At 39.1% G+C, this 24,732-nt stretch overlaps 2 protein-coding genes across 4 annotated transcripts; one reads left to right on the plus strand and one right to left on the minus strand.

Annotated features, from left to right (window-relative positions):
* The first annotated feature begins 6,866 nt into the window (after positions 1–6,866).
* On the plus strand, positions 6,867–24,688 carry LOC117986436 (eukaryotic translation initiation factor 2 subunit 3-like). Of its 3 annotated transcripts, none has more exons than XM_069501824.1 (9): positions 6,905–7,136; positions 7,608–7,782; positions 14,174–14,410; positions 14,780–14,997; positions 15,898–16,083; positions 16,269–16,451; positions 16,888–17,025; positions 17,235–17,383; positions 20,971–21,075. In XM_069501824.1, exons 1-9 carry the CDS (start codon positions 7,077–7,079, stop codon positions 21,023–21,025), a joined length of 1,401 nt encoding a protein of 466 aa, XP_069357925.1. In that variant the 5' UTR covers positions 6,905–7,076; the 3' UTR covers positions 21,026–21,075. The 3 variants fall into 3 exon arrangements, with proteins under 3 accessions (XP_034829156.1, XP_069357925.1, XP_034829157.1); XM_034973266.2 differs by lacking the exon at positions 20,971–21,075 and adding an exon at positions 24,559–24,688 and having other exon boundaries at positions 6,908–7,136; XM_034973265.2 differs by lacking the exons at positions 14,174–14,410; positions 14,780–14,997; positions 15,898–16,083; ... (2 more) ...; positions 17,235–17,383; positions 20,971–21,075 and adding an exon at positions 9,191–12,495 and having other exon boundaries at positions 6,867–7,136.
* Positions 20,895–23,342, minus strand: LOC138403012 (uncharacterized). The gene has a single exon (XM_069501858.1). The coding sequence runs from the start codon at positions 23,319–23,321 to the stop codon at positions 22,437–22,439; it is 885 nt and encodes a 294-aa protein (XP_069357959.1). The 5' UTR covers positions 23,322–23,342; the 3' UTR covers positions 20,895–22,436.
* Positions 24,689–24,732: the final 44 nt, after the last annotated feature.

Raw genomic sequence — 24,732 nt, forward strand, 5'->3', positions numbered from 1 at the left:
TAACTGGGTTTTATGTGCAGGTTTTACGGCTCTGGGTTCTGTTCTAGCCAAGGAGTATAATAATATACAGGGATTCTAGCCTAGCCAGGTAACTATACAGATTGTTTGTTCTGTGTAAACCGTAGATAGAGTAATAAAGGTAGATACAGGAACGTTTGCTTTCTCATTCACAATAAAAAGAGAGCACAGATAAAGTTACTAATGTGATAAACAGAGACGCAGCTAACCTATTTTTTGTCCCTTATCGTGTAACTGGTTTTTTTCAAGAATACATACAAGAAGTTGCAAAACAAACTTTGAGAATTCGTGGCGTTATTATATTTCTCATCAGTTATTTACTTGTTTTCACATAAAAAACGTTTAATACAAATTGTTGATCGGTTAATACAAATAGTGACTAAACAATGGTAATAATTGTCGTGTTATTCATCGTTACGTCGTGCTATCGCTATCTCATACGCGGTAACACAGTTTTGTTCTTGCTAGTCTAAACCTCGCTTAAGGATGTATAGGATATATAGGTACCTACTATTCTGAGCATAGATTATCTACTATATTACTAGAGATAGATGTGCGACTTAAGATTTATTTTTCAAAGTTACGCGTGTGCTCACATCTAGAGGGCACTAATAGCGCGCTAGGCGTGCGAGAGCGCGAAAATTTAAATGCTATTTATAAAAGTACTTTACTAGCACATTTTATATTTTTGAACATGTTTTAAAAAAATATCAATAATTCCATTAACGTTTGTTTAAAACATGTTTAAAAATATATAATACAAGACTGACTCTTTAAGATACTAAATTATAAAACACTATACCTAGAAATAAAAAGGTTTTAAGGTTTTATAAAGTATTTTATTTTCATAAATTCGTAACTAGGTACATAAAATACATACCCAAATTCAAGACCCACGAGATTGGTATCGCTCAAATCCAAAATTTTTGGTTATTTACTTTTCGTAACTTTCATATTACTACCACAACTGGTGTATTTCAACGATCTTCAAACTGGTGATTGCAAATTTGACAATTCGTAACTAGGTATATATGTATTTCATCATCAGTCTTGCTTTCTAAATGTTGTCCTACTATCTCTTTTCATTGTTTAAATGGTTTCATAGAGAGGAGTAGCCAGGTTTTGGAAAGCCATGCAAACATCTGAAAAAATAGTAACATAAAATATGCATTAGTCTATACTTACTTATTGTACTTAATTAGTTGATAGTTGATACCTATAATATAAAAATAACTTAGTCAATAAAGTTCAAAAGAAATGTTGTAAGTACACTTAATTACAAAACAAAAAATTTACAGAATTAGTAGGTAGTTAATAATCCACAGCAATATTATAAATGCATAAGTGTGTCAACCTGTCTGTATGCCAGCTTTTTACAGTAAATTTGTGTAACCGTATATGATGAAAGTTAGTACAGAGATAGCTTGCATCCAGGTAAGGACATGGGCTTCTTTTGTCTTGGAAAAATCAAACAGTTCCCATGGGATTCTCAAAAACCCTAAATCCACGTAGACAAAGTGGTGGTCAGGCTATCTCTGTACCAAACAGATGATCTGTTTGGTACAGAGATAGCTTGCATCAGACGGTTGTAACTTGTAGGCCACTTTTATCCCGGAAAATTGGACTTCTCACGGGATTTCTAAAATAGTTTTTTCGAGCGGACGAAATCGCAGGAATTATATACCTAGTATCATGATAAAATACCTAATGTCCTAATGGTGCCTTAATGGTGCACAGAGTTTGACTCATTGAAGTAATTTTGAGTTAGATTACGAGTGAGCTGATTTTATACTTACCGAATTAGTCACATCCAGACACACATCGAGATCTCCGTGGCATTTTTCTGCACAAATATATTCACAGAAAAATCATTTCACAAAGCAAAAACAAGTCCGTAATCCGTAGCCGTGGTCAGTCGTTCAGGCATGAATCGAGTCCGTAAATCAATCCTTAGAATATAGTTATCGAGGTGGTGAAAGGAAATACAGACTACAGAGTCCTGTTATTAAAGCAGGGTCAGATAAATTTAACAGAAATATAAATATTTACTACAGCACACGAAAACATGAAAAGTTGGTTATAATCACAGAGGTTATAATTTATTAATGTCATTAAAATTACAGCAATGTGCCCGCCATCTGTTGACGTCTTTTGTAAACTGCTATCTATTTGTTTAGCCGTGCTCGCGCTTAGATGGCACCACAAGCGAATTTCAATTTGAGATTTTTTAATGTTCTGGAGTTGCACCCCTATGATTCTGAGTGTCTGACGCAACGCAAGAATGACCACAGATGACAGACAAAGACAAAGGACCTGAGCATAGATTATCTACTATATACTAGAGATAGATGTGCGACTCTAGATTTCTTTTTCAAAGTTACGCGTGTGCTCACATCTAGAGGGCACTAAAAGCGCGCTAGGCGTGCGAGAGCGCGAAAATTTAAATGCTATTTAAATGTACTTTACTAGAATATTTTATATTTTTGAACATGTTTTAAAAAAATATCAATAATTCCATTAACGTTTGTTTAAAACATGTTTAAAAATATATATTACAAGACTGACTCTTTAAGATACTAAATTAAAAAAAAAACTATAGAAATAAAAAGGTTTTAAGGTTTTGTAAAATATTTTATTTTCATAAATTCGTAACTAGGTACATAAAATACATACCCAAATTCAAGACCCACGAGATTGTGAAATAGGTAACGCTCAAATCCAAAATTTTTGGTTATTTACTTTTCATAACTTTCATTTTACTACCACAACTGGTGTATTTCAACGATCTTCAAACTGGTGATTGCAAATTTGATAATTCGTAACTATATATTATTTCATTATCAGTCTTGCTTTCTAAATGTTGTCCTACTATATCTTTAGATTGTTTAAATGGTTTCAAAGAGAGGAGTAGCCAGGTTTTGGAAAGCCATGCAAACCTCTGAAAAAGTAATAACATAAAATATGCATTAGTCTATACTTACTTATTGTACTTAATTAGTTGATAGCTGATACCTATAATATAAAAATAACTTAGTCAATAAAGTTCAAAACAAATGTTGTAAGTACACTTTTACAAAACAAAAAATTTACAGAATTAGTAGTTAATAATCCATAGCAATATGATAAATGCATAAGTGTGTCAACCTGTCTGTATGCTAGCTTTTTACAATAAATTTGTGTAACCGTTTATGATGAAAGTTAGTACAGAGATAACTTGCATCCAGGTAAGGACATAGGCTTCTTTTGTCACGGAAAACTCAAACAGTTCCCATGGGATTCCCAAAAACCCTAAATCCACGTAGACAAAGTGGTGGTCATCATCTGTTTGGTACAGAGATAGCTTGCATCAGACGGTTGTAACTTGTAGGCCACATTTATCCCGGAAAATTGACTTCTCACGGGATTTCTAAAATAGTTTTTTCGAGCGGACGAAATCGCAGGAACTATATACCTAGTATCATGATAAAATACCTAATGTGCTAATGGTGCCTTAATGGTGCATAGAGTTTGACTCATTGAAGTAATTTTGAGTTAGATTACGAATAAGCTGATTTTATACTTACCGAATTAGTCACATCCAGACACACATCGAGATCTCATGTGGCATTTTTCTGCACAAATATATTCACAGAAAAATCATTTCACAAAGCAAAAACAAGTCCGTAATCCGTAGCCGTGGTCAATCGTTCAGGCATGAATCGAGTCACTAAATCAATCCTTAGAATATAGTTATCGAGGTGGTGAAAGGAAATACAGACTACAGAGTCCTGTTATTAAAGCAGGGTCAGATAAATTTAACAGAAATATAAATATTTACTACAGCACACGAAAACATGAAAACTTGGTTATAATTTATTAATGTCATTAAAATTACACCAATGTGCCCGCCAGGCGCCATCTATTCTCGACGTCTTTTGTAAACTGTTCTCTATTTGTTTAGCCGTGCTCGCGCTTAGATGGCACCACAAGCGATTTTCAATTTGCGATTTTTTAATGTTCTAGAGTTGCACCCCTATGGACCTGAGTGACCTATTACCACAGACCAATAACACCTGTGACAGACTAGGTATGATTGAAGTGAAGTACCTACCTACGCGATTTCGCGCGCTAAAATAATACCGAATCTTTTAAGGTTCGTACGCACCTGAGCGGCGCGGCGCGGCGCTTCAGTCCGACTGCAGAACGCTTCACCTCAGGCCGCTCGACGGTGCCTACCGCACTACAACTTCAGTACGCGGCAGCTCGCGTCACTTGCGCGTCACTTTTACACCCGTTCGCGTACGAGCAACAACGTCGCAAGATGAGCGACAGTGAAGAGGATTTGATTATTATTTCTTTGTTGTGCAGAAGAAGAACGAATTATCGAAGAGAAAAAACCGGCCAAGTGCGAGTCAGGCTCGCGCAATGAGGGTTCCGTACTACAGTCGTATGATTTCGAGAATTCAAAAACTATGATGCATAAAAATAAATAAAAATCTGTTTTAAAATGTACAGGTGAAGACCTTTCATATGATACCCCACTTGGTATAGTCACTCACTTCGAAAGTTGAAAATACTAATTATTAGTTCATGACCACAATTTAATTTTTTTTGTGTGATCTAACCCTAAATTCACGGTTTTCAGATTTTTCCCCAAATGTCAGCTATAAGATCTACCTACCTGCCAAATTTCATGATTCTAGGTCAACGGGAAGTACCCTGTAGGTTTCTTGACAGACAGACGGACAGACAGACAGACAGACAGACAGACAGACAGACAGACAGACAGACAGACAGACAGACAGACAGACAGACAGACAACAAAGTGATCCTATAAGAGTTCCGTTTTTCCTTTTGAGGTACGGAACCCTAAAAAAGAAGAAGAAATGGATTGCTGACATACCAAAGTCACGATATCAAGAAGGATATCACATTTTGTTTCCTCGCCTTCTTAATGACTCTGTACCATTTCACATTTACTTCAGAATGTCGAAGACAAAATTCTTTATGCTATTGCCTAATAGTTTTTGTGGAAATTACATTAGAAACAATAGGTATACCACACAGGTCGGTAATATAATCCTACAAGAAACCTATGTCCAGCAGTGGACATATCTATCGGTTGATGATGATGATGATGATGATAGTTTTTATGGAAATTATGGAAAAAATATTTATGCATATCCATACTTATATTATTATCAACGCAAAAGTGTATTTGTCTGTCTATCTACTAGCTTTTCACGGCTCAACAGCTTAACCGAATTTGATGAAATTTGGTACAAAGTTGAATTACATCCCGGGGAAGGACAGGCTACTTTTTATCCTGGAAAATGAAAGAATTTCCACAGGATTGTTAAAGGCCCATTTATATGAAGTTTGGACCAGAGGTAGCTTGCATTCCGGGAATTGACAGAGGTAGGCAACTTTTTATCCCGGAAAATCAAAGAGTTCACACGGGATTAAAAATCTAAAAAAAAATGCAACTAGATGATGCCTGCGACTTCGTCCGCGTGGATTTAGATTTTTCTATAGGTGAGCACATTTCCGGGAATTACCTACTAGTACCTATATATCTGAGATAGATTATACCCTGTAGGATAAAAGTAGCCTATGTGTACCTACACATAGGCTAGTTTTATCCCGAAAATCAAAAAGTTTCCACGGGATTTTTAAAAAACCTACATCTACGCGAACGAAGTGGCGGGCATCAGCTAGTCCCTTAGGTTCTGTGGAAATTACATTAAAAAAAGCATTTTCGCAAAATGTCTTTGTTTTATGTGCAATAGAATATATAAAATAGGCAGGTAAACACAGGTACATATTATATCTAAATACCTATATAAAAGAAAAAGGTGACTGACTGACTGATCTATCAACGCACAGCTCAAACTACTTGACGGATCGGGCTGAAATTTGGCATGCTGGCTAGCTAACTAGCTAATATGACGTAGACATCCGCTAAAAAGGGATTTATGAAAATTCAACCCCTAAGGGGGTAAAATAGAGGTTCGAGATTTGTGTAGTCCACGCGGACGACGTCGCGGGCATAAGCTAGTATAATATAAACACAAGTACAACAATAGGTAGGCATATTTCCGAAACTATTAATTCTACCTAGATGAAGTAGGTAGGTATAATATGTACATAATATATTATAGTTATTTAATCAGGATTATTTTTACCATTGATGTTTTCTCATAACGCTCGGAGAGACATTTATACATTTAGACACTGGGAAGGGGGGAAGCCGACATCCTAGGGGTTGGGACCTTTGAGGATATACTTCTAAGAGCATGAGGAACACGTCATGTGTCAAAAATTAAACCTACGTTATTTATTTTGAGGTCTATCTTGCCGATTCTTGTCTGTACTTTAAATACCTAACAAGATGCGCGTGTATCTTATTCGAGCGACGTACGCATACTGAAGCGCCGCGCCGCGCCGCTGGGTATGTCGCACTAGCGTCACTGCACTGCGCGTCGCTTCGGTGCGCTTCAAAATATTCTCTCCAGCCGTGCCGCGCGGCAACGCGCGGTGAAGCGCCGCGCCGCGCCGCTCTAGTGCGATATGCGCCATACAAAATGATAGAAATGATATTTTGAAGCTCTGTGCCGCGACGTGAAGCTCACTGAAGCGCCGCGCCGCGCCGCTCAGGTGCGTACGAACCTTTACTCTTTGCAGAAAGATCCGCAGCCCTACCGCGGTTGTTTGACAGCAACAATGTCACGATCGCAATCATCTCTGATTGGTTAATGCTCGCTCACTATTGGCCACAATGCATTGTTGCTCATTGTTGCAACAAGAATCGCACAAATTCAGCCAATCAGAACAATTGAGATTGTAATAATGATTGATGCAGGGTTTTAGACAATCGCCCCGCTGAACTAAACGTGAACTAAACTAACTGGACTTCACGACTCCGTGTTTGCCAATTAATGTCAAGCCTGAGGCCACGGAGGCCACGCATTGATACTTAGAAGCTTAACTGTTAGATTGTTGTTGTAAAACCGTGTGATACGCTTACGTTAAAGCGATTTATAGTTTGTCATTTTGGTAAAAAGTTAATTAAGTTAACCATGACTTCTAATGAGAGCCAAGCTCGGTCAAACTTGCATCAGCAAGATTTATCTAAACTGGTAAGTCTCGACCTAGCATTACTCAAAAAATATCGAAGCATGGTATTGGTACCTAATTTAGAGGCATAAATAATGTATTAGTTCTATATGCATAATATTCTAAGTGTTCAAAGTATAACCTATAATATTTGTAATGGAACTGTCATCATTCCACAAATCCTAACCATAATCATCGTCAGCCTGTGAAAGTCCACTGTTTCACACCTTTCCTAATGATTGATGTTGGTCCATTGTTCTGGAGGCCATACCACATTTAACAAAAACCTGATAATGTGGCTAATTCCTTTGTACACAATCTCTAAACTAAACTAAAATATCACGTCTAAATCTATTGCTATCCCTTTCATAATGTTGCTTGCGGAAAAGGAAAGCACTAGATTTAGACCTGTTAATTTAGTTTAGTTTAGAGATTGTGTACTAGAGAATCGGCCCCATTGGTAAATAAAAAATTTCTTAACCTTTTTATTTTAGGATGTCACTAAATTATCTGCCCTGTCGCCTGAAGTTATATCCAGACAGGCCACTATTAACATCGGAACCATAGGACATGTAGCTCACGGAAAATCTACAGTAGTCAAAGCAATTTCTGGAGTACAGACTGTTAGATTCAAGAATGAATTGGAAAGGAATATTACTATTAAATTGGGTGAGTGTGTTGTGATAACTTTATAAAATTACTAGATGATGTGTGTGACTTCATCCATGTCGATTTAGGTTATTAATAAATCCCATGGGAACTCTTTGATTTTCTGGGATAAAATGTAGCCTATGTGATTCTGCGGGATCTTCTTCTTCTTCGCTCTGGGCTGGTTTCCGCACTTAAACGTGTTCGTCTGTTGTGCGTGCATGGAGTGAGGTCGGGGAACCTAAATGGCGCTCGCGTTGTTCTGCTACGCCCGTGCACTTCAGGAGTACGTGCGTCGGTGTTTCATCGACCTCCATGCAGGCCCTGCACAGAGGACTGTCGGTAACACCTATAACGAAAAGGTGTTTGTTTAGTGGGCTATGCCCTGTTATGAGTCCCACCACCTAGTGTTAGTTCATGCAACCAGGTTTTATACTCACTGTAGGGTATGGGTACGATAGGTTCTGGCCCTGTCACCTTCAGTGTCGTAGCCTTTCGTGCTAGTGCGTCTGCCGCCTCGTTTCCTTGGTCTTCCGCGAGATGTAAGCTAACTCTGTACCAAATTTCATCACAACTGGTTAAACGGCTGGGCGGTGAAAAGCTACCAGACACACACTTTCGCATTTATAATATTAAGTATGGATTTTTATTAATTCACTTAGTACATAATATAATTAATTTTTTTAAAGTAAAAGAAGCATTTGGTAAATGGTACTCCTCAGTGATGTCACAAATAAACACTGATATATTGTAGGTATACTGTATATGGTTGATTTGTAAATATAATAACATCTACATCAGAAAATTAGCATTAATAACTAATAATAAAAAAAGCTGTTTTATGCCTTTTGTAATATAGAACCTACTATAATACAGAAGGATATAATATGGCATAAAGTGAATTGAAATAAATTCTATTTTTATAAGTTTTTGTGCTTAAATGTATTTCATAGTCGGTAATGGATACCAGTGATTTACAACAACAAATAACAACTATTATTAGCTATCTGTGATTGAGAAGTGATTTTAATTTGACTTTAATAGTTTTTATCTGAATAGGTACCTTTCTTAGAATTTGGATCCTGGTTTCTACAAAAACAAAATCTAACTGTTAAAACTATGTTTTTTTCATTAATTACATAGGAGAAAAACACACATGGAACCCATGCATAAAATTCGTGTTGATCCATGTAATTGGTCTATACTCTATTGTCTTATCCATTTGTTATTATAAATTATGGAACTACCACCAAGATTGTTATATTCAATTTATCAATACTAGAAAACTGGATCAGCTTCTTTGCAATGTACCATGTGGGCTAAATTAGAAAGTGGCATCAATCACTTGATTGATCATGATATATTTATGTAAATATTAAGTAGATAAAATTGAACAAAGTAATAATTTAAAACACATGGTATGTTGCAGAACGCCTGACCGACTCAGTGCTAAGAATGTACCGTCAGAGATCAGACGAAAGAGAAGAAAATACATTTCTTGAAAATATGAAAAGAGCCAAAAAAAGATCTTTGTTTCCTGCCATGGAGGAAACACCTGCAGCCAAAAAACAAAAAAAACAAGGACCAGTAGAGTATATTATAGAAAAAATAATAGATTTTAAGTATGAATCTGGTCAAGAAATGTTTTACATTAAATGGAAAGGCTGGGATGATAGTGCAAATACATGGGAACCAATTGAGAATCTTGATAACTGCCCTGATATACTTAAAGAATTTGCAGAGAATGAAGAGCTCAAACACTATGATAAAATGGAAAAATTGAAGGAGGAGATTTCTTTTGAGGATTTGCTAAGTGAAAAGAATCTTGTTGATAGAATGTATGAGGTTGAAGAAGCAGAACTTACAAAATTAAAAGCAAGCCTTATACTTAAATTGCTAACCATGATTAATTTACCAGAAAATGAGGAGCTTTATGTATCTGATCTGGTTCAGGAGACAAGATATACACTACAACTCTATGTTTCCACTCGCAGACGATGTAGACAAATGATGGCAATCAAAGACTGGGAAGACCATTTGAACCAAGTCGATAAGGCCAAAAGGCTGTCTGTGGAAAACGAAGTTGACCTTACTGGCCCACCAGAAAACTTTATTTACATAAATGAGTCAATACCTGGAGCTGGTGTTACTATTCCAAACGAACCACCTATAGGTTGTGATTGTGTCGCTTGCAACTGTAGAGCTAAATTATGTTGTGGTATGCAAGCAGGTCTGTTTGCCTACACAGTCCAAAAAAGACTCCGTGTAGCCCCAGGAACACCAATATATGAATGTAATAAGGCATGCAAATGTTCCTCAGAATGCAGCAACCGTGTAGTACAAAAAGGAAGGAATGTGAAACTCACCATATTTAGAACACCGAATGGTTGCGGATGGGGTGTCAGAGCTGAACAAAAAATCAAACAGGGCCAATTTGTATGCCAGTATGTGGGTGAAGTAATTACATTCGAAGAGGCGGAAAAACGAGGAAGAGAGTATGATGCCAATGGATTGACATATTTATTTGATCTGGATTTTAATTCTCATGAGAATCCTTATGTGGTAGATGCATGCAATTTGGGAAATGTGTCCCATTTTATAAACCATTCATGTGACCCAAACTTAGGGGTGTGGGCAGTATGGGCTGATTGTCTTGATCCAAACCTACCCATGCTAGCTTTGTTTGCTACAAGGGATATTGAAGCCGGGGAAGAAATATGCTTTGACTATTTGCAAAAGTGTAATGACAATGATGAAGAACTGAAGACTCCTGCTGTACCTAAGGACTGTGCTGAAGATGATAATGCCTGTGTTCCGAGTGATTCCGAAGCAAATACGGCCACATCTTCAGCATCTCCCATTAAGTCTCGCTTTGAAATACAGCAACAGAATATAACATCACTCAAAAACCGCACTGAATGTAAATGTGGAGCGATTAAGTGCAGAAAATTTTTATTTTAATGTTTAATCTAAATAAATAAATAAAATGTTTAATCTAATTGAGACATAATATTGAAAAGAGCAATTTTCTTATTTCTTGTTATGTTGAGAATAATTACATTTACAATTAGTAGTATTAAGACTATCCCAATGCCTGGTGCAAAAAACATTTAAATGGTGCAAATAAAACCAGCACTGACTGTGACACTGTTGCCTTCATAATGTAAACCTGCACTTAATATTTTTATAATTCTGTTACAGAAAAGAAATTTCTTTTCATGTTTGACCAAAACTAAACATTAAATTGTAAATCTCAATTCATAGACATCTTCATTTGAAAGGTACAATATTACAAGAAATTCAATTTTGGAAGAAAATGTAAAATATAAATTAAGGTGGTGATTTAAGTGCCTATTGTTGTTATATGAAATCTACATAATATGCTATATTTAAATAAAAGAAGGTTTTAATTACTAGATTCTCATCTAATAATTAAAACCTTTTATAGTTAGTAGTATAATATTATTTACTTTTTTGATGATACATTTTTTTTATTCAAGTATGACACATTAAGTTTGTAATAAATGTTAGGAGTTTATAAAAAGCATTAATTAGTATTATAATATTCATAGTTTTAAGTTTATCAGGTTAGGTTAGTTTTAGTGTTCTGTACCCTAAAAGGAAAAAAGGAATCCCTTATAAAATCACTTCATTAGCTGTCTGTCTGTCAATCAAAACCTATAGGGTACATGAAATTTGGTAGGTAAAAAATGCAAAACTGAATTTGTGGTTACATCACAAAAAAAATTAAAATGTGTTCATGAACAAAGAATTGATTTGCTTAAATCACATGTTGGGTGTCGTCATTCATTAACTTGCAGTGTTGCACATAAAAGTGTTATATTATCTTGTACGATGGTACGAAACCCTTCGTGTGCGAGTCCGACTCACTGGCTTGACTGGTTTTTATAGGTATTTTTTTATTCATTAGTTTTAAGATATAGTTTTACTATTTTTTCATATGCAGAATATGATAATTATTGTTTTTTTAAGATATAAGTATTATCTACGCTCATATGTTAAACTTATTATGAAATCCAAATATTGTGTCACATATTCACCTACTTTATTCTCATACATACATCTATAATATTAAAAAAAAAAACATTATAACACTGTTTCTTTAGGAAAATATTGCAAAATAATGCTGTAATAGTACATTATGGTACATGTGTGTAATTATAATATTCAACACACTTGTGAAGAAAATAATACTAAAAAATAATTTTCTTCATAATTAGTACTTGTAGACATTTTAAATAACTAACTGTAATTTCAACAGTGAAACCGAGGTGTGAAAAATGTTTCGCAATGGCGAGAAAAATTAAAAGAATGAGGTTTTTTTTTTGCCTTTTCGAGGATAGCGTTTTAACCACGTACAAAATGGGGATTTTTCAAGTTTTCTTTATTACATGAAAAACAAAAGTTATATTTGAGTGTAAGTTTTATTTATTTAACACGTACAAGTTGAATTAATTATCTATTTAAGTAGAAGTTGCATGAAATGAGCAAGCAATAGGTAGGTACATTAATTTATTTGTACTATGGAACACACTCTTTTTTGTAACTTTTTTTAAGAACAAAGCAACTCAACCAATAAAAAAAACTATAACACACTTGTGAATAATAGCAATGAAACAGTCACAGTTTGATTATAGGTGTCATTATGTGCCTAATTGCGGTGAAATTGGATCCACTTTATGAGTAAGTGTGTTGGAAAATATTTTTTCATCTCACTCGCTCGGAAACAATCTTTTTGCGTTGAAATCCGAGTGGAAAGTGGTAATTTTGCTCTCTAGGGCGCAAAGTACGAGTTGAAATTCGAACGTGACGAACTGTCGTCTATGCGTCTACGGTTGCGTACCTACTTACTTTTTTCTTTCAATGAGGAAGTTTCAGGGCGAACGTTCCATAAAATTTTCATAGACGGCGCTGTTTACTGCACCTACTAAAAACGAAAAATAATTTCCGAGCGAAGGTTTAAGCTATAACAATTTGTACGAAAAACATCCTGCAAAACAACAACGTCAATAAAACATACGGAGAGCCAGGCAGCTCTTTAAGCTCTGTCCTCTGAGGTTGTTAACTCAAGACTGGTTGAAAACTGCAGAGACACCCTGGCCCAATACCGAGTGGTTCTACGCTAGGTACCAGAGCATTCTGGAATAGTTGGCAACGAAAATGCTGAGATTCTGGCTAAATCATATAGATATAGGTATTATTTTTCGTTTTTAGTGGGTGCAGTACACAGCGCCATCTATGAAAATTTTATGGAACGTTCGTCCTGAAACTTCCTCATTAAAAATACTACGTGATAATGACACGTTTCGTCATTATTCGTCGCGCTCGAGTCTTTGAATTGCTAGCTACGCTCAGGATTCTATCTTTGCTTTCTATCTCGTGGTTCAACCTTAGAATTCCTTCGCTGGCTCGGAATTCAATACAAACTCTCGGGACAAAATAACATCTTTACACCCTTGCATAACAAATAACTATTATTATAATATGTACCCTCATAATATTCAAATTTCAGATTATGAATTATAAGAGTGAATAAAATAATAATGTCAATGAAATTATGTATTTTATTTATGCTCTAACATGAAAAAAAAATGTTTCAAGTATTGTTTAAAAAAATCAATCAACTAAAATCAAAATTGACAATGCGACGGCGCAGCGCGGTGGCGTGCGCGATGGATTGCTGCATTTCATCGCCATGCAATCAAGATGGATTAGATTTTATAGTGTGAGATCCAGTATTAGAAAATACCCTCATCTGTTATTTAATGATAGAGAATATATGCTGTGAAAAAATGAGTTCATGACTCAAGTTCTATTAAGTATACATTCGTATATCCACGGTATGAACCCACATATTATATAGAAATCAACACATACCTACTTGTAAATTAATCGTCATTTTCTTGAAATCATATGATAATGGCTTGGCACATTTTGGACCAACTCTGTCCAATTGTTGTATCGCCGCCTTGTTTGGTCCCGAGTCCAAAAAAAGTGCGAGTCTGACTCGCGCACAGAGGATTCCGTAGGTACTCGGGTATTTTTTCGACATTATGCACGATAAATCAAAAACTACTATGCATAAAAATACCTAAATAAAAATCTTGGTATAGTTATAATGAAAATACTAATTTATTTGTTCATGAACACATTTTTTTTGTGATGTAACCACAAATTCAAAGTTATCGGATTTTGCCCTTTACTTGTGCTATAAGACCTACCTATATATGTGCCAAATTTTATGATTCTAGGTAAACGGGAAGTACCCTATAGGTTTTGTTGACAAACACGACAGACGGACAGACAGACAACTAAGTGATCCTATAAGGGTTCATTTTACACTAAAAATAACTAATAAGTATTTTGTTCTTTTGCAATCTTATCTGCTAAGGTTACGCGAACGCTAAAATCTACAAATGCGACAACTCGAAATGCCCCCGACCCACTAGTTTCATCTCGGGCGGCTCGTCCAAAGACGACAACTTCCCGTGTCTGCGCCCTGCCTGCACCGGGCGCTTCCAGCTCGTGCGCCACGTCAGCTTCGTGGACTGCCCTGGCCACGACATCCTCATGGCTACCATGCTCAACGGCGCTGCGGTTATGGACGCCGCGTTACTTCTCATTGCTGGTAAGAAATCAAGCGATAATCTATAGTATAGAGTATGGAGTACTGCAACCATTTATGGGATGGGATGGCTCTGCCAGGCACTTGACGCATTAAATCGTCGCGCAAGAAGACCTATTTGGTCAATTCCAGGCTTCAAAGTTGAGAACATCGGCGCTTTTCTTGTCTATCGGTATTCTACTGGATAATGTTTCAAAGGGAGAGCTCAAGAACTTTTTGACCTGGTTTCTTCTTCGCCTTTCTATAACTATCATACCGCACTTAGTACCTACTACAAAGTCGCGAGCATAATTTGTGCTAGTGATATTTCGTTATTCTAAACGTTATTCTAAAGTGCTTATTCATGGAGCATTTCGCAATTATATTCCTCAGGAAACGAGTCGTGCCCTCAGCCACAAACGAGCGAGCACTTGGCCGCAATCGAGATTATGAAACTGAAACACATACTGATCCTGCAGAATAAAATAGACTTGGTGAAAGAAGGCCAAGCCAAGGAGCAACACGAACAGATCACTATGTTCGTCAAAGGCACGGTCGCGGAGGGAGCGCCAATCATACCTATCTCCGCGCAGCTTAAGTATAATATTGAGGTTGGTTTTTATAAAACTAATATTTTTTTCTTAATTTACTTAAAAAAGCCTGACGCGCTATACTTATTTGACGATGCTCACTGCTTTTTTATACGGAGAGCTAATAATGAAATTCTGCTAGACAAGATATTAAAATTTTTGACCTTGTATCCCACAAGGTCAAAAAATTTAATATCTTGCTAGACATAGTAGAAACGTGAAAGCGACGTAGTGTAGTTTTTGGGAGTAGAGCTTTTGGGATACCTTAATTAATGCAATGCTCAATGACTTCAGTAGAGTTTCTCAACAGGTGTTCCTAAAGATGAACACGAGTAAAACGAAAATCATGTCTAATGAGTAGGTAAAGCTCATGTTTCGCCCCACCCAGTAATCGTTGAGAGATCGAAAATGTAGGTACTTACACGAGTACGTACACCTGGGACACACAATCCAGCACATAGTACGATAAACTGGACATTAGACGCCCTCCTCATACAATTTGAAAATATCTCAAGTGACTAACAGTATACAGCAAATTAGTTATAGAAACTAGAAGATGTTATGTAAATAATAGATTACATCAATCAAATCTAAGATGAACCCAATCATACTAAAATTGGTAATTTAAGTTTAAATAAATTAAATTATAATTTTACAAATATTAAGAATGGCAATTTCGCACCGGAAATTGCAGCGTTGGAAGACGTCGCTTTATGTGGACAGACGAAATCAAACGTGTCGCATGGAGACACTGGATTCAGGCGGCCCCTGACCGTGATGTGTGGAAGTCCCTACAAGAGACCAATGTCCAGCAGAAGACGTCTATCGGTTGATGATGTTGGTGAAAACTTTTTGTAGTAAGATTACATGTCTGTGTATTTAACAAGAGCAAAGCGATACGTATTCACGTCTGTTTGTCAGGTTCTGTGCGAGTACATAACGAAGAAGATCCCCGTGCCGATGCGAGACTTCACGTCGCCGCCGCGCATGATCGTGATCCGCTCGTTCGACGTGAACAAGCCGGGCTGCGAGGTGGACGACCTCCGCGGCGGCGTGGCCGGCGGCTCCATCCTGCAGGGCGTGCTCACCGTCGGCATGGAGATCGAAGTGAGGGTTATTGCTTCTCTTGCGTGGGGGGTTTTTTGTTGTAGGAACCCACCTGATGTTTATATTTCAGGGTCCTTGAATATCGTGTATATTTTGATTAAATTTTTTTTAATGATATTTAACTATTTTATAATAATACTAGCCTTCATCGAAAACGTTTTATTAAGACTGTTGTACGATGCCAGGTGCGGCCGGGACTGGTCAGCAAGGACGCCGACGGCAAGCTGACATGTCGGCCGATCTTCTCGCGCATCGTGTCGCTGTTCGCGGAGCAGAACGAGCTGCAGTTCGCGGTGCCGGGCGGGCTCATCGGCGTGGGCACCAAGATCGAGCCCACGCTGTGTCGCGCCGACAGGCTCGTCGGGCAGGTGAGTAGCCACTCTAGCCTGGACGATCCACACCTGCGAGCTGGGCGACTCATGAGCCGACATGATAAATGTATAGTACGAAAGAACGCGCCGCACACCCGCACAGGCCCCGCGCTAACCTGGTGCGGGTGTGCGGGGCGTCCCCCCGCCTCATACCCCAATTGCCAAGGTTGAAGTTGCCGCTCGGTTTGAGCAGCGCCGAACATAAACCGCTCAGCTTGCAGGTGTGTGAGAGCGAGGCGTTCAACTATAGGTGGAGGTGTAGATTCTTCTTTACACATTTTGATGTAATATGATGAATCGCGACCTTTGATTTTGATTACGAATCAAGATCTGCTCACTGCTGGTCGATTGCAAAGAAGTTGAATCAATATTGCTACCTACACTCTCAATTGGCTTTGTTAATTTAAAATAGTAATATGATTGTTTCTGGTAGGTGTTGGGCGCCGTGGGAGCTCTGCCGGGCATCTTCGTGAAGCTGGAGGTGTCGTACTACCTGCTCAAGCGGCTGCTCGGCGTGCGCACGGAGGGCGACAAGAAGGCCGCTAAAGTGCAGAAGCTGACAAGGAACGAGGTAAGCCTCATCATCTTCTTCATCCAAAATGAAAATCCATTCAGTAGTTTCTGCGCGTGAACAGACACAAACTTGATAGAGGGACTTTCTCAAGTAACAATCAATCAATCAACCAATCATTTATTTGCTGTAAATGCAGGTTAACAAAGATGTTACAATTATTCATTTTGTACAACAATTAGTATAGTGTGTTGTTTTATCTTTTTCAGGCTCTGCTGGTAAACATCGGCTCCTTGAGCACGGGCGGCAAAGTGATTGCCACGAAGGCCGATTTGGCCAAGATCGCCCTCACCAGCCCCGTGTGCACCGAGATCGGAGAGAAAGTGGCACTCAGCAGACGAGTAGAAAACCATTGGCGGTACGTTACTTATCAACTGCCTCTTTGGTCTATACCCTATCCGCGGAATGAATTATGGCGCTCTGTCTGTTACGTAATCCCATACAAATGATAGAGCCAAACACAGAGAGAGAGCTATACTAACATCATTCCGCGGTATAATGTAAAGTGCTATGCGGCTATGCCGTTTTTAAAAACTGCAGACACGAGGTGGCATCACTGAGACGTATGTTATGACAGCGGTGTCCAAATATAATCTCTATTGGTCGGTAATCTCTTGCCTAAGTGGCGCCAAATGGTGGTGTAAATTGTATAGAAACCCTTATTATAAGTCCCGCAAATTGCTATTACGCTGGAAACATGTCTTATGAACATCGAAATGACATCATTTTGACGCCAGCCGAAATAAAAATATACCATCAGCTCGAAACTTCAGTCACTAAAATGGCGGCCACGCGCATTAGCAATATGCGGAAGTTATTTAACAGGTCATTAAGACGATCACGCTGGCTATGCAACGTTAACCACGGTCGATGACGGTAAAGGTTGGCCGTCTTTACAGGTTATAGTTTTTGAGGGTTTACGGACGGTCTTTAAGCGGAAGTTGTATGAAATAAAAATGCACCAATGTAAGTGTAACGCTGTGGGGACATGCCGCCACACACTGGTTTTATTTTATAAACGATACCTCGCGACGGCCGCCCGACCATGCACCGCGTAACTAATTTTGTCGTAGGTACTAATGACTATCGCAAAATGTAAAATTCAATCGTACGGTCAGCTTTGCTTTCGGTCGGCCGGCAAGTACATTTTGTATGGAAATAATATATGTGTATTTATTTAGATTTAAGGTTAAGATTAATATAAATATTTATAAGTATTAGCTATAAGTTTTAGTTATAAGTTATAATGATAAATTTTAGTAATAGGTTTTAATTATAACAATAAGTTACTTTAAATTAATTTGGATATTATTATAATATGTAGTTAGTTAGTAGTAGTTAGTAGAATATGTCGCCTACACCACCACCCCCCAGAGACCGTCAAGGGCGATAAAAATTTGTAAACTTGACTTGGCGGCCAGAACGAGTTTGATAGCCTTTAAGGTTGCATTTTCCTGTGGCTGATCATCTTCGTTTGTAGTGGAGTCGCTTTTATCGGTCAGTAAGTAAGCTGGTTTAAGACGGTCTATGGAGACCGTTACCTGCTTGCCATTGAACAACAAAGTGTAAACTTTTTCATTCCGAGATAATATTTTGTACGGCCCTGTGTAGGCAGGTTGTAACGAACCACGTGATGCGTCATCTCGAATGAAGGCATGATCCGTGGTCGCCAGGTCTTTAAAAACAAATATTTTGTTTCTGCCATGGCGTGAAGCTGGCACGGGCCGTAAATTCTCGGCAAAAGAACGTAGGCGGGCCGTAAAATCTGTAATGTCAGTTGTACCATCTACAGAAGGGTGAAAAAATTCTCCCGGCAGCCTCAAAGGTTCGCTATATAATAGCTCGGCCGAAGAAGCTTTCAGATCTTCCTTAAAAGCACTTCTTATTCCAAGAAGTACCCAAGGTAAAGACTCAGTCCACTTGTTGTTTGCATGACAGACAATAGATGCTTTGAGTTGTCTGTGAAAGCGTTCGACCAAGCCATTACAAGAAGGGTGGTATGCTGTTGTCCTTTTATGCTCGAATCCAGCTATCTTTGCCAGATAGCTGAACAGAGCTGACTCGAATTGGCGGCCGCAGTCTGTGACGACAGACTCTGGGCTGCCAAAGCGCGATATCCAACCCGATAGCAATGCCTTTGCCACTGTTTCAGCTGTAATATCCGTTATTGGTATGACTTCCGCCCATCTAGTGAAACGGTCTACTGCTGTCAGACAATAACGGTAACCTTCTGAAGGCGGTAAGGGCCCAACTATGTCTATGTGAATATTTTTGAAACGTGCGCGAGGCAAATTGTATGTGCCTAAAGGCGCGGACACGTGTCGGCTTATTTTTGCACGTTGGCAAGACAGACATGATTGCGGTAGCGTTTCTTTCATAGAACCCAGAAAGCCGGGCATGCTAGTCGGAACTCATACTAATCAATAATATCACACTATAAAAATTAATGAATATTCCATGAAGTTTGAATTCCGCGCGTCTTGGAATTAGTCAGATTTGCCGAAGGTCATTGCGCCCACCGGCAGGCGAACGCAGCGCTCGGCCGGGTCCGGCGTCGCCCGTCGCCGCTAGCCTGCCAGCGAGTTGCGAGTTTCCATCTCGCTCTAATCGAATGAATTTGTTCCTGGGTTTTTTTGTGCTCTTCTAACCTATTAGAAATGTTTGCTGTTTACGCTATATCTAAAAATAGTAGTATAGCGTTTTGTTCCCGTAAAAAAGCCAGGCATGCAAGAATTTGCGCATGCGTGAATTTTGAGAGTGCGCGGCTATTGGTTGATTTCTCCGAGTAAATAATTACTTGTTATTGTTTTGTTTGTTGTTGTTACTTGTATTTTTAGGATACCGTACTTAAAAAGGAATAAGGAACCCTTATGGCATCACTTTGTTGTCTGTCTGTCTGTCCGTCGTGTTTGTCAAGAAAACCTATAGGGGTACTTCCCGTTGACCTAGAATCATGAAATTTGTTAGGTATGTAGGTCTTGTAGCACAAGTAAAGGAATAAATACGAAAACCTTGAAGTTATGGGTACATCACAAAAAAAATGTGCAAAATGTCGAAAAAATACGACTGTATTACGGAACCCTCAGTGCACGAGTCTGACCTCTCAAGCAATCGGTTTTTTTCAAAGCCACCGTGTATGCCATTGCTGACATGTCTGTTCATTCCGTCTAGGAGTAGTATGCCTTCTGTGTGCTTTGTAGAACTCGCCAAGACTACATATTATGTAAAAGAAGACAGAAGGATAGGATGGATGGGTCATGGGCTTACGCTGGGAATGCAGTCAGTTAGTGGTCTCGGCACGCGCCTGCATGATTGTGCCCACAACCTGCAATCTCTCCTAATGCCCGGCCAGACGAAGCGCTCTGCTATTAATTTGGCAGTTGCATTGATGCCTGGGTGGCTAAGGGAGTGTAGGCTTTCAAAGACTTGTCTTCTTAGCTGGTTTGGTATAAATGGCCTGGGAGTCGATGTACTGACGTCGCAGTACACGAATGTCTGACTTCCAGGTAATTTTGTCCTTTGTAAACGCAGAGAAGACTTCTCTTTAAGGTAGTGCGCTAATTCCGGATCTGAAGCTTGACATTCTGCTAGAGACTCAAGACTGACGGGAGCATGAAGTTCATCCACTCGAGATAAGGTGTCGGCTACGACATTGTCCTTGCCAGAAATATGCCTTATGTCGGTGGTGAATTGTGCTATAAAATCGAGGTGTCTATACTGTCTAGGCGAACAGTTGGTTTTCCGTTCGTGAAAAGCAAAACTTATTGGCTTATGATCAGTATAGATCACGAAATGTCGAGCCTCTAGCATGTGTCTAAAATATTTAATCGCTTCATAAATCGCAAGCAATTCCCTATCGTATGGGAAATATTTCTGCTGTGAAGGAATTAGTTTTCTGGAGAAGTAACCTAAAGGTTCCCAATCCTCACCTTTTCTTTGTTGCAGAACTGCTCCGATAGCGACATCCGAGGCGTCTGTCACCAGTGCGAGCTCCGCTTGAAAGTTGGGATGTGCCAGCAATACTGCGTTGGCCAGACTATTTTTACAGTCCTGAAAGGCCTGAAGTGCATCGCCGGTCAGATCGATAGGTTGAGAACCCTTAGCCGCACCAACTAATAAATTATGCAAAGGGGCCTGCGTTTGGGCTGCTTTAGGCAAAAACCGCCTATAAAAATTAAGCATGCCCAAAAACCTGCGTAGTTGACGGATGTCTTTAGGCTGTGGGAAATCCTTGATCACTTGTACTTTTGCATCAAGTGGCTTAGTTCCGTTCTCGGAGATATGATGTCCTAAAAATGTTACCTCCGATACGCCAAAGACACATTTCGATGTATTGATAAGCATACCGAAATCCTGAAACCTACCAAATATCTGGCGAAGATGTTCTTGGTGCTCGACTTCATTTTTACTAAAAATTAAGAAGTCGTCCAGATAGCAGTAGCAGAAATCGAGTCCCCGGGTCATCTCGTCTACGAATCGCTGGAACGTTTGCGCAGCGTTACGGAGACCGAATGTCATAAACGGGAACTCGTACAACCCGAAGGGCGTAGTTATCGCGGTCTTCGGGATGTCTTCGGGGCTGACAGGTATCTGATTATAGGCCTTCACCAGGTCTATTGTACTGAAAATTTTACTACCAGCTATGCTGTGGGCAAAATCGTGGATGTGCCTGATCGGATACCTGTCAGGGATCGTCCTGGCATTCAGCCTCCGGTAATCACCACAAGGGCGCCATCCGTTGTTTTTATTGGGAGCCAAGTGTAGAGGGGATGACCAAGGGCTCCCCGACGGCCTAGCTGTTCCGATCTGCAACATTGTGTGGAACTCTTGCCGTGCGATTTTTAATTTGTCAGGCGCTAGGCGCCTTGGTTGGCAGGAGACAGGAGGTCCAGGGGTCGTGCAAATATGGTGTACAGTGCTGTGTGGTATGATGCGTAACGTACCTGCCGGATGAGTAATTTCCGGAAACTCTTCCAATATCTTATGATACGTTGACTGACCAGTTATTACCTTTACAGACGAAATGCAATTAGGTTGGGCGATTGACGCAGTTGATCTTACATTAGTAGTGCTATCGATTAAACATTGGTTTTGACAGTCTACCACTAACTTATAGAATACAAGAAAGTCAACACCGATAATTGGTCTTGTCACATCAGCGACCAAGAAACGCCACAAAAAATTACGACGGAGTCCGAGATCTAGGTTAAAGTTTACGTATCCGTAAGTCTCTATGGGCGTACCGTTGGCTGCACTTAATTGGTAATTCGCACGTTTAAAAGTACCTATAAGTAAGGACCGAGGGAAGACGCAGACGTCACTTCCTGTGTCTACCAAAAACTGAATCTTCGTTGTCCGGTCCGTGACAAATAGGCGACCCACAGCAGGGGGAGGGCAATCGTCGGTCGCCATTAGCGACTGCCCTTGCTGTTTTCCGTTGCTTTGTAGTCGCAAGGCTGGACACACTTGAATGCCTTGCTGCCAAATTTTGTGTGGTAGTAGCAGACTGGGTATTTCCGATAACTCGACTGTGATCGACCTCGTGAGTGGCTGCGCTGCGATTGGTGATTACGTGACCTACTCGAGCTACGGGATCTATTGCCGAATTTCATAGTCAGTGCTTCGACTTGCTTTCTTAGCTCTGATATTTCCTTTCGTAGGTCATCGTTACTCGCGGGTTGCACCGTAGCTGCAGTAGCATGGACTTGAACGGCTGGGGCTGCTATGTCCATTATGCGGTCCGCTAGTTCAGCTTGCTCCTCCAGTGATGCAGACTTTTGCGCGGCCAAGACTGTCTGGATATTTATAGGTAGTCTACTTATCCAAATTGTATGTAGGTACTCGTCCGGGAACTCGGCGCCAGCAAGGTCTCTTAAATGGCGGAAGAACTGGGATGGTTTTCGGTCCCCGAGTTCTTCGTGGCGAAGTAGTTGTTTCATTTTTGTCGCCCGGGACGCCGACAACCTATTTACCAACTCAGTTTTGAGTTTTTCATATTTATTTGTTGGCGGTGGATTTATCACTACGTCCTTTATTTCCTTGGCGTATTGGTGCTCCAAGTGACCCATAACATAATAAAATCGTGTGGTGTCACTGGTGATGTTTGCGAGCGCAAACTGCCCCTCTAGTTGCGCGAACCAGATTTCGGGCTCATTGGGGTAAAAAGGAGGCACTTTGATTCCTACCTTGAAAACTTCTGTAAGTGGTCCGTCCGTTGAAACGCGCCTTTCGCTCGCACTTTGCTGCCCGCTGGTACCGGCCGGCGCGGCATCGACGCGTTCGCCAAAACCGAACATATTGTTTCCTTTTTGCGTATTCTTCTGATTGTCCTTCAAAGGGCAATTATCCAAGGGTCACCAGTATAGTTTTTGAGGGTTTACGGACGGTCTTTAAGCGGAAGTTGTATGAAATAAAAATGCACCAATGTAAGTGTAACGCTGTGGGGACATGCCGCCACACACTGGTTTTATTTTATAAACGATACCTCGCGACGGCCGCCCGACCATGCACCGCGTAACTAGTTTTGTCGTAGGTACTAATGACTATCGCAAAATGTAAAATTCAATCGTACGGTCAGCTTTGCTTTCGGTCGGCCGGCAAGTACATTTTGTATGGAAATAATATATGTGTATTTATTTAGATTTAAGGTTTAGATTAATATAAATATTTATAAGTATTAGCTATAAGTTTAATGATAAGTTTTAGTTATAAGTTATAATGATAAATTTTAGTAATAGGTTTTAATTATAACAATAAGTTACTTTAAGTTAATTTGGATATTATTATTATATGTAGTTAGTTAGTAGTAGTTAGTAGAATATGTCGCCTACACAGGTGTTTTCATTCGGAATTCTGAAAACACGTTAAAGTGTCCGTCATTGTTATTTTATCATTAAAAGATAATGGGGCCGATTCTCTAGTACACAATCTCTAAACTAAACTAAATTAACAGGTCTAAATCTAGTGCCATCCTTTTCCGCAAGCAACATTATGAAAGGGATAGCAATAGGTTTAGGCGTGACATTTTAGTTTAGTTTAGAGATTGTGTACAATGGAATTAGCCACATTATCCATTAAAAGCGAAAAGTAAAAATCTTGTTCTCTTACTCGAGTTGTATGCGAAAGGATCTGAGAACCCTCTAAATTAGTTTCCCAAGAAAACTCCTGAGGCAGGTAATTCTGTTGTACACGATCTCTAAACTAAACCAATTTGATTTACAGGTCTAAATCTAGTGCTATCCTTTTCCACAGATAGGATAGCAATATAGTGGTTTTTTATACTGGGACAGTGGAAACTGTCTTAGGAACCGTTAGCTCTTTTTCTGAAATCAATTTTGGCATAGTCAAATTTTTTCACAAAAAGAGCTAGGATTCCCTCCCCGATTGCCATCTCAAACTGTCGCGTACTAAAACGTGTCAGTTTAGTATAGAGATTATGTATGATGGAATTAAACACATGTGTTCAGCAAAATTAGCAGCACCATTATCTAATTTTTTTCTTTAAGGTATTTTAAACTCTTTATATTGTTACAGATTAATTGGCTGGGGTCAGATTCAAGGTGGCGAAACTATTGAACCTGGGAAAAATTAAATTATATTATTGTTTATTAACTTTTATATTGTATCTGTCTTATGTATTTAAATAAAAACTATCGTAAAAATAGTAATCCATATTTTATTGTAAACAGATAATTAATGTACTTACAT

Source organism: Maniola hyperantus, chromosome 11, assembly GCF_902806685.2.
Source record: "Maniola hyperantus chromosome 11, iAphHyp1.2, whole genome shotgun sequence".
In the NCBI taxonomy this organism is placed as follows: domain Eukaryota; kingdom Metazoa; phylum Arthropoda; class Insecta; order Lepidoptera; family Nymphalidae; genus Maniola; species Maniola hyperantus.